This window comes from Salmo trutta, chromosome 26, assembly GCF_901001165.1.
Source record: "Salmo trutta chromosome 26, fSalTru1.1, whole genome shotgun sequence".
NCBI lineage: Eukaryota > Metazoa > Chordata > Actinopteri > Salmoniformes > Salmonidae > Salmo > Salmo trutta.
In genome coordinates this window covers 19,859,061-19,873,595 of record NC_042982.1, presented here as the reverse complement: position 1 = coordinate 19,873,595, position 14,535 = coordinate 19,859,061, and the positions used below count along the sequence as shown (strand labels likewise).

Here is a 14,535-nt window from a genome sequence, read left to right as displayed (position 1 = left end):
TCATTTGTCCAAAGAAAAACAAGAGTTTCTATTGGACAAATTCAGGACGATCACTCCCCGTTATGCTCAGTTTGCTCCCGTTTTAACAAACGTCTTGCAACAGAATCGGCCTAATGAATAGGCCCAGTTGAGGTTAAACTTTTACAAGGGTATTTTTTTCAATGGGGAGGCCAGAACTAGAGTTCCAATGTTTCGTTTTGTTGCCTTTAATGTTTCCTCTCCAATCAGCCGTGAGCGGGCGTTTTAAAAGGCGTTTCCTTTCCTCTAGTTCACTGCAAAAACAATGAACCCCTTTGAAGGGAGAGAAATTTTAAGACAGACAGGAGAATGCCTTCCCCTGTGTTCTTTTTTTACTTCGGTGCCTGTGACACGTAGCTTGAGTTCACTATTTCGTCAACTTCAAAGCCACAACGATTTATGTTGAATGTCTTATTTCGAAGGGCAAAACATAATTAATTTTAGAAATGTTCGTTGACTTATGAAGGATTTAAATAGCTTGCTGTAAAATAGTAAGATATTTTGTTTAGACGCGCGACAGTCGTAAACCGTAGCCTATTACCAAGCAATAGAAGTTGATGCAAGCCAATTGCCGTCGGTAGAGTTGCTTGGTCATTGGGAAGTTACCCGACGTGGAGGATCAATTTCATTCAAGGAAGGACACCTCTATGAGTTGGAAATAAAGTTTAACTACAGTTCTGCAAACTCATCGCGTAGTAGGCTAAAATCGTGTTTGGCAGCGGGTCGCTTATTTTGTTTTTAAGGACTTTTTTGTAAAACAATGGTGGGCAGACTAAACTTGCTGAATGTATGTGACGACGACCCATTGGACATGAGCTGCAAAGCCGAGCGGGGACTTGACAGCCCGGACTCCGGACTACCCCCCAGCCCCAGTCCGAGTCACTGGCTGCTGCCTGACTGCAGGGATAAAGGTGCCATAATCCCGGGGTCGGAAGACGAGAGCAGAGGGTCATCCTTGGTACGTAGGCTGTCGCACGTGTGTTACAGTAACTGCGAACATCCTGCTATGAAATTGTAAGGCTAAGTTAAAACACTGTTTCCGAAGTATGTAGCCTCTGAATGCGTTTCCCTGCATTGCCCATAGTGAATCTGGGTCATGTCAGTAGTAAATTGTGTCAGTAGTCCAAGCCAATCAGGTTCATGACATCTACCAATTATTTGCTCCTTATGTTAGTGCTGACTATTTTTGCAGGTTCCCATTTTATCGATTGGATCTGTTCCTCAGCTGCACACCTTGTCCTATGGGGAGGGCATAGAACTTGATCCACAACTGACCAAGGAAATACGGTATACTGTTTTGAGTTACTGTATGTAGGCTATGAGTGTGTGATTTTGAAATTGTCTTTTCACTCCACTGTGTGCTGTCCACTATTTGTATAAATACCATTAAACCAATGTGGTGGACCACAGATCAAACGTTGCCATTTCTAAAACTATATCTAGCTGAACATGCAGTGAATTGACACTTGCCCAAATGTTGTCATTCCTAGATACACATCGTCTGTCCACTATGACTCAGAGCGTCACTTTATCCATGACATGGCCATGCAGCCCAGAGGCCTGTGTCTGGAGAACTGCAGCCAGATGGTCCTGGCTGTCCCTCACAGCACCTGGAGACACTACAAGACCCAGCTGGACTTCCAGCCTCGCCAACGGGCTCAGCGCTTCCAGAGCACCACCATCGTCTACCCCAAGCACGCTCGCACCATCTACACAACCGAGCTGAGCTACGACAGTCGCCGGCTTGCCAGGAGATTCATGTCGCGGGTGGAGCTGGAGGCTGCTGACCGGAGTAGGCTACCTCAGTAGGTTAGGGGAAGGCTGGGCACGGCCTGGGGGAGAATTCCCTGGGCCCTGTGGGTCCCAACCATCCACCAGGCTGACACTACCCATGGACCCAGGTTACAGACAGTCATCTATTAGTTTAGATTGGAAAGCATTGTAGCCCACGTTTGTGTACCAGTCTCAAGAGGAGGGAGGAATCTGATCTGGCGTATCAAACAAATAGCAGGGACATCTGCTTGAGGCTGCCATCTACCAAAGGGTTTATCCATTAGTAGCTAGTGAAGATATTTCTCTGGTATGTCAAAGTTGGATTCATTTTAATGAGGAGTGTTGAACTGTGGACTGAGACCGGTGATTGTGTATACTATCACCGTGAAGGAACTTGTAAACCAGATTTGGAAGTGAAGGATTGTTAGGAAAGTGTAGTCCGGACCATCACTGTCAAAACATTGTGTTTAGGCCTAACCATTGCAGTGGGGCTCAATGAACAATGACCCTACATTATAATATTCTAAGGCTATAGTGGAGTTTCCATGTGGCTTTTGTAAGTATTCACATTTGTAGACACACAGGGAGTTGTCAAATTACTGTCTCTAACTGGGCTTTAAAATGTCTCTTCAAATCACAGGGTATTATGGGGTATTGGTTGCACAACATTACTTACCACAAGCAGAATATCCTAGCCTGGATAGTGTAACACCAAACCCCATCTTAGTCTTGCCTAAACAAACACATTGTCATCTACTGTAAGTATGGTCATGGAGCAGAAAGCCACAGTTTTCTTTCAAATTGTGTAAAAGGGTTGCAAATTAGAGCAAGTTCTGTGTTGAATGTTGGGACATTTTTTTCCCCCCATAGAGATCATTGCAAATTGATGAAGTTGGTAATAAGTAGCAAGAGATTATCCAATGTGTCAATATTGTTCTGTTATAAAGTTTTAGCATTTTCCTAATAGTGAAGTATTGTTTTTACTAACATCTTGTGAACTGTCCCTCAATGGTTCATTATCTTTGCCTGTCACCTTCAGGTTGCTTCCATAGGTTTTATGTATTTATTTGATGCTCATCAACTCCTTTTGGTAGCCTAATAGTAATACGCGGGTATCTTCTCTCAAGGTCCTTCAAGGATGCACATCTAGACTTGAACTGTATTGAGATACCCAAAGTGCCTTTTTGAAGTCAAACGATATTGCTTTTAAGCTCTGTTTTGTTAAGCTCAATTATTTTATGTACTCAATGCGATACATCAATTCAAAATATAGTCTTGTCAGTATCAGGATTTTGTTTTGGTTATCAATTAGGGATGTTCCTAGATGAGTAGAGCTACAACTTTAGTGCAATTACACCAACTCTGATTGAGACAGCTATGCCATCTGCAGGATAGAGAAAGTGCTGCACATAACCAGAATTATTAGTTTGATAACAGCCCCACCTAGATGTGGTGGTATGTAATGGCACCACTGCTCTCCAAGTGTCCCTTGAACAGCCCCAAGCAGTCCATCCCCCCTTGCTGTGAGGCCAGGTAGCGTTTCCTCCAGGTTGGGCTTGGTGGGTACCAGCATCTGGCCATGTCAACGGTGTTTCCTCCTCGTATTTCATTGCCTCTCGCTGGGATTTATTGGGGCAGAGGCTGGTCAGACTCCTGGCCTTGGTCTTTTTGCCGTTGTAACCCTTGAATATGGGTTTGGACCGTGTGGAGGAGCCTTTGACGACCTGTTGCTGCTCAGTGTTGGTGAGTTAATCTGCTGTGAGTGCAGGACAGCAAATTGGGTTAAGTTGTTTTGATTTCACAGCACTATCACTCAACACATCTGTGTTAAAAAAATAAAAAATAAAGCTTTAAGCTAATCATTGTTTTATTAAGGGTTGACAGGTAGCCTAGCGGTTAAGTGCGTTGGACCAGTAACCAAAAGGTCGCTGGTTCGCATCCCCGAGCCGACTAGGTGAAAAATCTGCCAGTGCCCTTGAGCAAGGCACTTAATGCTAATTTCTCCTGTAAGCTAAATTACTTAAATATAAAAATGTGCAATACGCATAAGTCGCTCCACAACTGTCTTGGTTGCTGAAATTATAAGTTAACCTAATTTCCATTTGACAAAACAAGAATCATTGTACCATCTAAACTACTGTGAAATACAATATATATGTACAAGTATGTGGACCCCTTCAAATGAGTGGATTCGGCTATTTCAGCCACACCCGTTGCTGACAGGTGTATAAAATCGAACACACGGCCATGCAATCTCCATAGACAACCATTGGCAGTAGAATGGCCTTACTGAAGAGCTCAGTGACTTTCAACGTGGCACCGTCATAGGATTCTACCTTATTAATAAGTCAGTTCGTCTAATTTCTGCCCTGCTAGTGCTGCCCCGGTAAACTGTAAGTGCTGTTATTGTGAAGTGGAAACATCTAGGAGCAACAACGGCTCAGCCGCGAAGTGGTAGGCCACACAAGCTCACAGAACGGGATCACCGAGTGCTGAAGCGTGGAAAAATTGCTTGTCCTCGGTTGCAACACTCACTACCGAGTTCCAAATGCCAAGCGTCAACTTGAGTGGTGTAAAGCCGCCATTGGACTCTAGAGCAGTAAAAATGCGTTCTCTGGAATGATGAATCACGCTTCAGCATCTGGTAGTCCGACAGACTAATATGGGTTTGGTGGATGCCAGGAGAAGCTACCTGCCCCAATGTATAGTGCCGACTTGAAAGTTTCGTGGAGGAAAAATAATGGTCTGTGGCTGTTTTTCATGGTTCAGGCTAGGCCTCTTAGTTCCAGTGAAGGGAAATGTTATGCTACAGCATACAATGACATTCTTTACGATTCTGTGCTTCCAATTTTGTAGCAACAGTTTGGGGAAGGCCCTTTCCTGTTTCAGCATGACAATGTCCCTGTGCACAAACGGAAGTACATACAGAAATGGTTTGTCGAGATTGGTGTGGGAGAACTTGACTGGCCTGCACAGAGCCCTGACCTCAACCCCATCGAACACCTTTGGGATGAATTGGAATGCCGACTGTGAACCAGGCCTTATCGCCCAACATCAGTGCCCGACCTCACTAATGCACTTGTGGCTGAATGGAAACAAGTCCCTGCAGCAATGTTCCAACATATAGTGGAAAGCCTTCCCAGAAGAGTGGAGGCTGTTATAGCAGCAAAGGGGGGACCAACTCTATATTAATGCACATGATTTTGTAATGAGATGTTCGACGAGCAGGTGTCCACATACTTTTGGTCATGTAGTGTATCTTTTCAATAACCAAAAATATTGTATTTTCAACTGTTTGAAGCTTATGTTCAAAACCGAAAGTTAAAGATGCAAAAACAAAAATTAAGAATGGGAAACATCGAAATAGCCAGTGGCAACCCGTCATGTTTTGAACACCCCACCTGTTTTGCATGTTATTTTGGAATTAATACGTGTCACATACCAGTTTGCCAACACTGTAAAAACGTTTTCTTTTCTCCAAGAAATCAAGTTAATAAAGCTGCATACAAACATGGTCTCTTTTTTGCTTTCTTGAGTAAGGCAGCTCCAAAATGCAGGTGTTTCAGCCTAGCTCAGTGCTTTCTGTGGTGGTGGGGAGAGCCAGCAGAAAATATGGTGCGTAGGGGTTCGTAGTGTTCTCCAGTTGCACTGGGATTGGCTAAGTGTTCTTTTTTTGTATTTTACCCCCTTTTTCTCCCAATTTTAATTATGATCTTGTCTCATCGCTGCAACTCCCCAACGGGCTTTGGAGAGGCGAAGGTCGAGTCATGCGTTCTCCGAAACATGACCCACCAAACTGCACTCCTTAACACCCACCCGCTCCGGAGCCAGCTGCAGCAATGTGTCAGAGGAAACACCATTCAACTGACGACTGAAGTCAACCTGCAGACGCCCGGCCCACCACAAGGAGTCGCTAAAGCACGATGAGCCAAGTAAAGGCCCCTCCCCTAACCCGGACGATGCTAGGCCAATTGTGCGCTGCCCTATGGGACTCCTCACTCATGGGGACACAACATCACCGCAAAATCACGGGAGAGCTCAAAAATTCAAGCCCCTTGGGTACTGCCATAGAGTTACATTAGAAGTGCCCATCCAAGAAGGCTCAAGGTCATTGCCCACATATAAAATGATGTCAAATTACATATCTACAGTAGCTTTGATTGGACTGATCATGTCAACATCATACTTTCAAAATCTTAACTAGCAGTCATTATGACTCAAGTCAACAATCTACTGGCAAATCTTTGTCATATGAAGAGAAATTATAGATAAAACGGATCGGTGGTCATCGACCATTGGACATTAACATTACAAGTTGGAAATCACAAATTAAATAATGAGTAGTTTGGAAGGATTCAGGGGCTAACTGCAAGCACTGCAACTGACGCCGGAGGAGATGGCTGCCGTTTTACAGTCCCCTAACCAGTTGTGTTTTTTCACCTTATTTATAACTTATTTTGTATGGAATGTTTCTGCCACCGTCTCTTATGACCAAAAAGAGCTTCTAGATATCAGGACAGCGATTACTCACCCCGTACTGGAAGAAAATGTTTTCTTTAACGAGTCGGACGCGAAAGAGTTACTCCAGACACCCGATAAGGCTCTCATCCCCGTCATGCGCAGGAGAAAGAGACAGAGATATCCAAGGACGTAGGTCTGGATGCCCTGTAAGGATCCGATGGCGAGTGGGTAATCTGCATTTACCATCGGTCCTATTAGCCAACGTACAATCATTGGATAATAAAATAGATGAACTATGAGCATGTATATCCTATCAACGGGACATTAACTGTAATATCTTATGTTTCACTGAATCGTGGCTGAATGACGACATAACATATTTTATGCTTTTTCGGCAGGATAGAACAGCCAGCTCTGGTAAGACAAGGGGTGGCGGTCTATGTATATTTGTAAGCAACAGCTGGTGCACGAAATCTAAGGAAGTCTCAAGGTTTTGCTCGCCTGAGGCAGAGTATCTCATGATAAGCTGTAGACTAAACTATTTACCAAGAGTTTTCATCTATATTCTTTGTAGCTGTCTATTTACCACCACAAACCGATGCTGGCACTAAGACCGCACTCAATGAGCTGTATACGACCATAAGCAAACAGGAAAACGCTCATCCAGAGGCGGCACTCCTAGTGGCCGGGGACTTTAATACAGTGAAACTTAAATTCGTTTTACCTAATTTCTACCAGCATGGTAAATGTGCAACCTAGAGGGAAAAAACTCTAGACCACCTTTACTCCACACACACAGACGTGTACAAAGCTCTCCCTCGCCCTCCATTTGGCAAATCTGACAATTCTATCCTCCTGAATCCTGCTTGCAAGCAAAAACTAAAGCAGGAAGCAACAGCGACTCGGTCAATAAAAAAAGTGATCAGATGAAGCAGCTGCTAAGCTACAGGACTGTTTTGCTAGCACAGACTGGAATATGTTCTGGGATTCTTCCGATGGCATTGAGGAGTGCACCACATCAGTCACTGGCTGATGACATCTCCACAGTGACTGTATGTACATACCCCAACCAGAAGTCATGGATTACAGGAAACATCCGCAATGAGCTAAAGGGTAGAGCTGCCGCTTTCAAGGAGTGGGACTCTAACCCGGAAGCTTATAAGAAATCCCGCTATGCCCTCCGTCGAACCATCACAGGCAAAGCATCAATACAGGACTAAGTTTGAGTCGTACCACCCCCGCTCCGACACTCGTCGGATGTGGCAGGGCTTGCAAACTATTACACACAACAAAGGGAAGCACAGCCGTGAGCTGCCCAGTGACACAAGCCTACCAGACGAGCTAAATTACTTCCATGCTCGCTTTGAGGCAAGTAACACTGAAACAGGCATGAGCGCATCAGCTGTTCCGGACGACTGTGTGAGCACGCTCTCTGTAGCCGATGTGAGTAAAACCTTAAACCGGTCAACAGTCACAAGGCCGTAAGCAGTTGCAAAGAAAAAGCCATATGTCAGACTGGCCAATAAAAATAAAAGATTAAGATGGGCAAAAGAACACAGACACTGGACAGAGGAACTCTGCCTAGAAGGCCAGCATCCCGGACTCGCTTCTTCACTGTTGACGTTGAGAAAGGTGTTTTGCGGGTACTATTTAATAAAGCTGCCAATTCAGCACTTGTGAGGCGTCTGTTTCTCAAACTAGACACTCTAATGTACTTTCCTCTTGCTCAGTTGTCTACTGGGGCCTCCCACTCCTATTCTGGTTAGAGCCAGTTTGCGCTGTTCTGTGAAGGGAGAAGTGCACAGCGTTGTACGAGATCTTCAGTTTCTTGCCAATTTCTCTCATGGAATAGCCTTCATTTCTCAGAACAAGAAAAGACTGACTAGTTTCAGAAGAAAGCTTTTTGTTTCTGGCCATTTTGAGCCTGTAATCAAATCCACAAATGCTGATACTCCAGATACTCAACTAGTCTGAAGAAGGCCAGTTGTATTGCTTCTTTAATCAGCACAACAGTTTTCAGCTGTGCTAACAATTGCAAAATGGTTTTCTAATGATCAATTAGCCTTTTTTGAATGATAAACTTGGATTAGTTAACACAACTTGTCATTGGAACACAGGAGTGATGGTTGCTGATACAGGGCCTCTGTATGCCTATGTAGATATTCCATAAAAAAATCTGCCGTTTCCAGCTACAATAGTCATTTACAACATTAACAATGTCTACACTGTATTTCTGATCAATTTTATGTTATTTTAATGGACTGTTTTCTTTTCTTTCAAAAACAAGGACATTTCTAAGTGACCCCAAACGTTTGAACGGTAGTGTACATATTACCTCGACTAACTGGTGCCCCCGCACATTGACTGTATTGGTACCCCCTGTATATAGCCTCGCTATTGTTATTTTACTTTATTTTACTTTTACTTTTTATTTTTTACTTATCTATTTTTTACTTCACTTATTTTTCTTAAATGCATTGTTGGTTAACCTCTACGGGCCACGGGGGCAGTATTGAGAATTTTGAAAAAAATATGTGCGCATTTTTAACTGCCTCCTACACCAACTCAGAAGCTAGAATATGCATATTATTGTTCAGGTTTGGATAGAAAACACTCTGAATTTTCTAAAACAGTTTGAATGGTGTCTGTAAGTATAACAAAACTCATATTGCAGGCAAAAACCTGTGAAAAATAGATTTAAAAAAAATGAGAATTTTGTGACTGTACTATTTAGTGTCATTGTTTTATAGATACCATAGTGAGAAAGGATTCAGTTCGCAACTCCTACTGCTTCCACTAGATGTCAACGATCTTTAGAAAGTTGTTGGAAGCATCTGTCATGAATACAGACCGAATTAGAATGCTTACAAGTTGACACGTCATCACTTCATTTTTTGCGCCTGCGCATAAATCTGAGAAGAGTGTCTTTGTCATAATCGTTTATTCTAGACACTTGATAGGTTGTGTGAAAATATTACTGATGTTTCACGTTAAAAATGGACCAAAAGATTAATGCTAAACAACGTTTGACATGTTTGAACAAACATAAATAGATTATTTACTAGTTTTTTTTTTAGCTTTTCGGCGTGACTTTACACTGCCCACCTCATTTTGTGGGAGCCTACTGAACGCTAACTATTTGGACATAAATTATGAACTTTGTCAAAAGAAACCACATTTGTTCTGGACCTGGGATCCCTGGCAGCGCCTTCTGATGGAGATAATCAAAGGTAAGGGGATATTTAGAATGTTATTATCGATATTAGATGATGCTAATGCTAACGGTATAGCTTAGCTTAGCTTATAGCTTAGCTTATGTTGTTAGCATAGTACCCAGTTTATAGCAAAATGTGATTTCCCAGTAAAGTTATTTTGAGATCTGGCCATTCGGTAGCAATTACGAGATGATAATATATTATTCTTTGAATGACAATATTATAATTTACCAATGTTTTCGAATAGTAATTCCGTGATTTGTAATGCTGGATTCACTGGGAGCATTCGAGCCGAAAAAAATTCTGAATTTCACCGCGACTGTAAATGCTGTTTTTGGATATAAATATGAACTTGATGGAACTAAAAATGCATGTATTGTCTAACATAATGTCCTATGAGTGTCATCTGATGCAGATTGTCAAAGGTAAGTGCATAATTCTAGCTAGTTTTCTGTCTGTTGATGCCCTTCTTTGAATTGGCTAAACATTACACGCAGCTATTGTCAATGTACTCTCCTCACATAACCTAACTTTATGCATTCTCCGTAAAGCCTCTGAAAATCAGACAGCGTGGTTATATTTAGGAGATATATCTTTCAAATGGAGGAAAATAGTTGATTATTTGATTATTTGAAATGATTACTCTTGCAGTTTTGAATTCCCCGCCATGGTCACATGACAATGAATCCCAATACCGGGATAAGATCCTGCCCCCTGGCCTCAACAGGTTTTAAGGGCTTGTAAGTAAGCATTTCACTGTAAGATCTACACTTGTTGTATTCGGCGCATGTGACAAATAACATTTGATTTGACTAGCCTGATCTTCAGTGGAGTGGATGTGTGGTCCAAGTCTGGGTTTAAGGGTCTCTTTTCCAAGCCTAAAAGGATAAACGTTCAACATTGGCCATGCTGTCAATCCAACATGATTTCTGCAGCTTTCAAAACGACTGCAAACTCGAAACAGGGAAATCTGAGACTTCAGTGAGTTGAAGACAACTGGGAACTCAGAAAAAAATGAGCTCCGACTGGGAAAATACATTTTGGAAGGTCATCCAACTTTAAATTCCAAGTCGGGAACTCAGGCCACTTTCTAGAACTCCGACCTGAAGATCACTGATGTCATGTCATGTCATAACCTGCGTCCGTAATGGGTCTGCGGTCAAACGACCACCCCTCATCACTGTTAAACACTCCCTAAAACACTTCAGCGAGCAGGCCTTTTTAATCGACCTGGCCCGGGTATCCTGGAAGGATATTGACCTCATTCCGTCAGTAGAGGATGCCTGGTTATTCTTTAAAAGTGCTTTCCTCACCATCTTAAATAAGCATGCCCCATTCAAAAAATGTTGAACCAGGAATAGATATAGCCCGTGGTTCACTCCAGACCTGACTGCCCTTGACCAGCACAAAAACATCCTGTGACGTACTGCATTAGCATCGAATAGCCCCCGTGATATGCAACTTTTCAGGGAAGTTTGGAACAAATATACACAGGCAGTTAGGAAAGCAAAGGCTAGCTTTTTCAAACAGAAATGTGCATCCTGTAGCACAAACTCCAAAAAGTTCTGGGACACTAAAGTCCATGGAGAATAAGAGCATCTCCTCCCAGCTGCCCACTGCACTGAGGCTAGGAAACACTGTCACCACTGATAAATCCACGATAATTGAGAATTTCAAAAAGCATATTTCTACGCCTGGCCATGTTTTCCACCTGGCTACCCCTACCCCGGTCAACAGCCCTGCACCCCCCTCAGCAACTTGCCCAAGCCTCCCCCATTTCTCCTTCACCCAAATCCAGATAGCCAATGTTCTGAAAGAGCTGCAAAATCTGGACCCCTACAAATCAGCCGGGCCAGACAATCTGGACCCTCTCTTTCTAAAATTATCCACCGCAATTGTTGCAACCCCTATTACTATCCTGTTCAACCTCTCTTTTCATATCGTCAGATATCCCCAAAGATTGGAAAGCTGCCGTGGTCATCCCCCTCTTCAAAGGGGGAGACACTGCTACAGACCTATATCTATCCTACCCTGCCTTTCTAAGGTCTTCGTAAGCCAAATTAATAACAAACAGATCACCGACCATTTCGAATCCCACCGTACCTTCTCCGCTATGCAATCTGGTTTCCGAGCTGGTATTGGGTGCGCCTCAGCCACGCTCAAGGTCCTAAACGATATCATAACTGCCATCAATAAGAGACATTACCGTGCAGCTGTATTTCATCGACCTGGCTAAGGCTTTCGACTCTGTCAATCACCACATTCTTTTCGGCAGACTCAACATCCTTGGTTTCTCAAATGACTGACTCTCCTGGATCACCAACTACTTCTCTGACAGAGTTCAGTGTGTCAAATCGGAGGGCCTGTTGTCCGGACCTCTGGCTGTCTCTATGGGGGTGTCACAGGGTTCAATTCTCAGGCCGACTCTCTTCTCTGTATACATCGATGATGTCGCTCTTGCTGCTGGTGATTCTCTGATCCACCTCTACGCAGACGACACCATTCTGTATACTTCTGGCCCTTCTTTGGACACTGTGTTAACTAACCTTCAGATGAGCTTCAATGCTATACAACTCTCCTTCCGTGGCCTCCAACTGCTCTTAAATGCAAGGAAAACTTCAACAGATCGCTGCCCGCACCTGCCCGTCTGTCCAGCATCACTACTCTGGACGGTTCTGACTTAGAATATGTGGACAACTACAAATACCTAGGTGTCTTGTTAGACTGTAAACTCTCCTTCCAGACTCACATTAAACATCTCCAATCCAAAATTAAATCCAGAATCGGCTTCCTATTTCGCAACAAAGCATCCTTCACTCATGCTGCCCAACATACCTTCATAAAACTGACCATCCTACCGATCCTCGACTTTGGCCATGTAATTTACAAAATAGCCTCCAACACTCTACTCAGCAAATTGGATGCAGTCTATCACAATGCCATCCGTTTTGTCACCAAAGCCCCATATACTACCCACCACTGCGACCTGTACGCACTCGTTGGCTGGCCCTCGCTTCATACTCGTCGCCAAACCCACCAGCTCCAGGTCATCTACAAGTCTCTGCTTGTAGATGACAGTCCAGTCCAGACAGGACTGGACAGGACTTTTTGCCAGTCCAGACAGGACTGGCAAAAAGTGCTATTCACTGACGAGTCGTGGTTTTGTCTCACCAGGGGTGATGGTCGGATTCGCATTTATCGTCGAAGGAATGAGCGTTACACCGAGGCCTGTACTCTGGAGCGGAATCGATTTGGAGGTGGAGGGTCTATCATGGTCTGGGGCGGTGTGTCGCAGCATCATCGGACTGAGCTTGGTGTCATTGCAGGCAATCTCAACGCTGTGTGTTACAGGGAAGACATCCTCCTCCCTCATGTGGTACCCTTCCTGCAGTCTCATCCTGACATGACCCTCCAGCATGACAATGCCACCAGCCATACTGGTTGTTCTGTGTGTGATTTCCTGCAAGACAGGAATGTCAGTGTTCTGCCATGGTCAGTGAAGAGCTTGGATCTCAATCCCATTGAGCACGTCTGGGACCTGTTGGATCGGAGGGTGTGAGGGCTAGGGCCATTTCCCCCCAGAAATGTCCGGGAACTTGCAGGTGCCTTAGTGGAAGAGTGGGGTAACATCTCACAGCAAGAACTGGCAAATCTGGTGCAGCCCATGAGGAGGAGATGCACTGCAGTACTTAATGCAGCTGGAGGCCACACCAGATACTGACTGTTACTTTTGATTTTGACCCCCCCTTTGTTCAGGGACACATTATTCCATTTCTGTTAGTCACATGTCAGTGGAACTTGTTCAGTTTGTCTGTTGTTGAATCTTGTTATGCTCATACAAATATTTACACGTGAAGTTTGCTGAAAATAAACGCAGTTGACAGTGAGAGGACGTTTATTTTTTTACTGAGTTTTCATCACAATTGTCAGTAGAAACCACATTTGTTTAAGCAAGTCAGACATATCAGCGATCTGTTTTTAAAAGGCATTAAATTACACTGAATGAACTGTTTTGCTGCCAGACAAGGCTCTGCTGATAGCCATGTGTAGCCGGCTAAGTGCTTGTATGACTGGGAGAGCTCTCGTGAATTAACATTTTGACTATTGTAAGCTGGGACTCTGTCTGTTGCCTTCAGAAGTCACATAATGAACTAAAGTCCACCTGTGTGCAATCTAAGTGTCACATGATCTGTCACATGATCTCAGTATATATACACCTGTTCTGAAAGGCCCCAGTGTCTGCAACACCACCAAGCAAGCGGCACCATGAAGACCAAGGAGCTCTCCAAACAGGTGAGGGACAAAGTTGTGGAGAAGTACAGATCATGGTTGGGTTATAAAAAAAATATCAGAAACTTTGAATATCCCATGAAGCACAATAAATCCATTATTAAAAAATGTTAGGAATATGGCACCACAACAAACCTGCTCAGAGAGGGCTGCCCACCAAAACTCACAGACCAGGCAAGGAGGGCATTAATCAGAGAGGCAACAAAGAGACCAAAGATAACCCTGAAGGAGCTGCAACGCTCCACAGCGAAGATTGGAGTATCTGTCCGTAGGACCACTTTAAGCCGTACACCCCACAGAGCTGGGCTTTACAGGAGGGGCCAGAAAAAAAAGCCATCGCTTAAAGAAAAAAATAAGAAAACACGTTTGGTGTTCGCCAAAAGGCATGTGGGAGACTCCCCAAACATATGGAAAAAGGTACTCTGGTTACATGAGACTAAAATGTTGCTTTTTGGCCATCAAGGAAAACTCTGTCTGGCACAAACCCAACACCTCTCATCACCCCGAGAGCACCATTCCCATGGCAGCGTCAGGACAATGACCCTAAGCATACTGCTAAAACATCACTTGAGTGGTTTAATGGGAAACATTTAAATGTCTTGAAATGGCCTAGTCAAAGCCCAGACCTCATTCGAATTGAGAATCTGTGGTATGACTTAAAGATTGCTGTACACCAGCGGAACCCATCCAACTTGAAGGAGCTGGAGCAGTTTTGCCTTGAAGAATGGGCAAAAATCCCAGTGGCTAGATGTGCCAAGCGTATAGAGCCATACCCCAA

The 14,535-nt window shown here is 43.8% G+C and overlaps 1 protein-coding gene across 1 annotated transcript; it reads left to right on the top strand.

Annotated features, from left to right (window-relative positions):
- The first annotated feature begins 164 nt into the window (after positions 1-164).
- Positions 165-3,645, top strand: LOC115163350 (refilin-B). The gene is made up of 3 exons (XM_029715146.1): positions 165-976; positions 1,211-1,305; positions 1,509-3,645. The coding sequence occupies exons 1-3, from the start codon at positions 779-781 to the stop codon at positions 1,825-1,827; spliced, it is 612 nt and encodes a 203-aa protein (XP_029571006.1). The 5' UTR covers positions 165-778; the 3' UTR covers positions 1,828-3,645.
- Positions 3,646-14,535: the final 10,890 nt, after the last annotated feature.

Excerpts from the sequence above, each read along its gene's own strand:
- LOC115163350 (XM_029715146.1), top strand. The coding sequence starts at position 779 with ATGGTGGGCAGACTAAACTTGCTGAATGTATGTGACGACGACCCATTG. Across the intron at positions 977-1,210 it reads AGAGCAGAGGGTCATCCTTG|GTTCCCATTTTATCGATTGG; the intron begins GTACGTAGGCTG and ends CTATTTTTGCAG. Across the intron at positions 1,306-1,508 it reads CAACTGACCAAGGAAATACG|ATACACATCGTCTGTCCACT; the intron begins GTATACTGTTTT and ends TGTCATTCCTAG.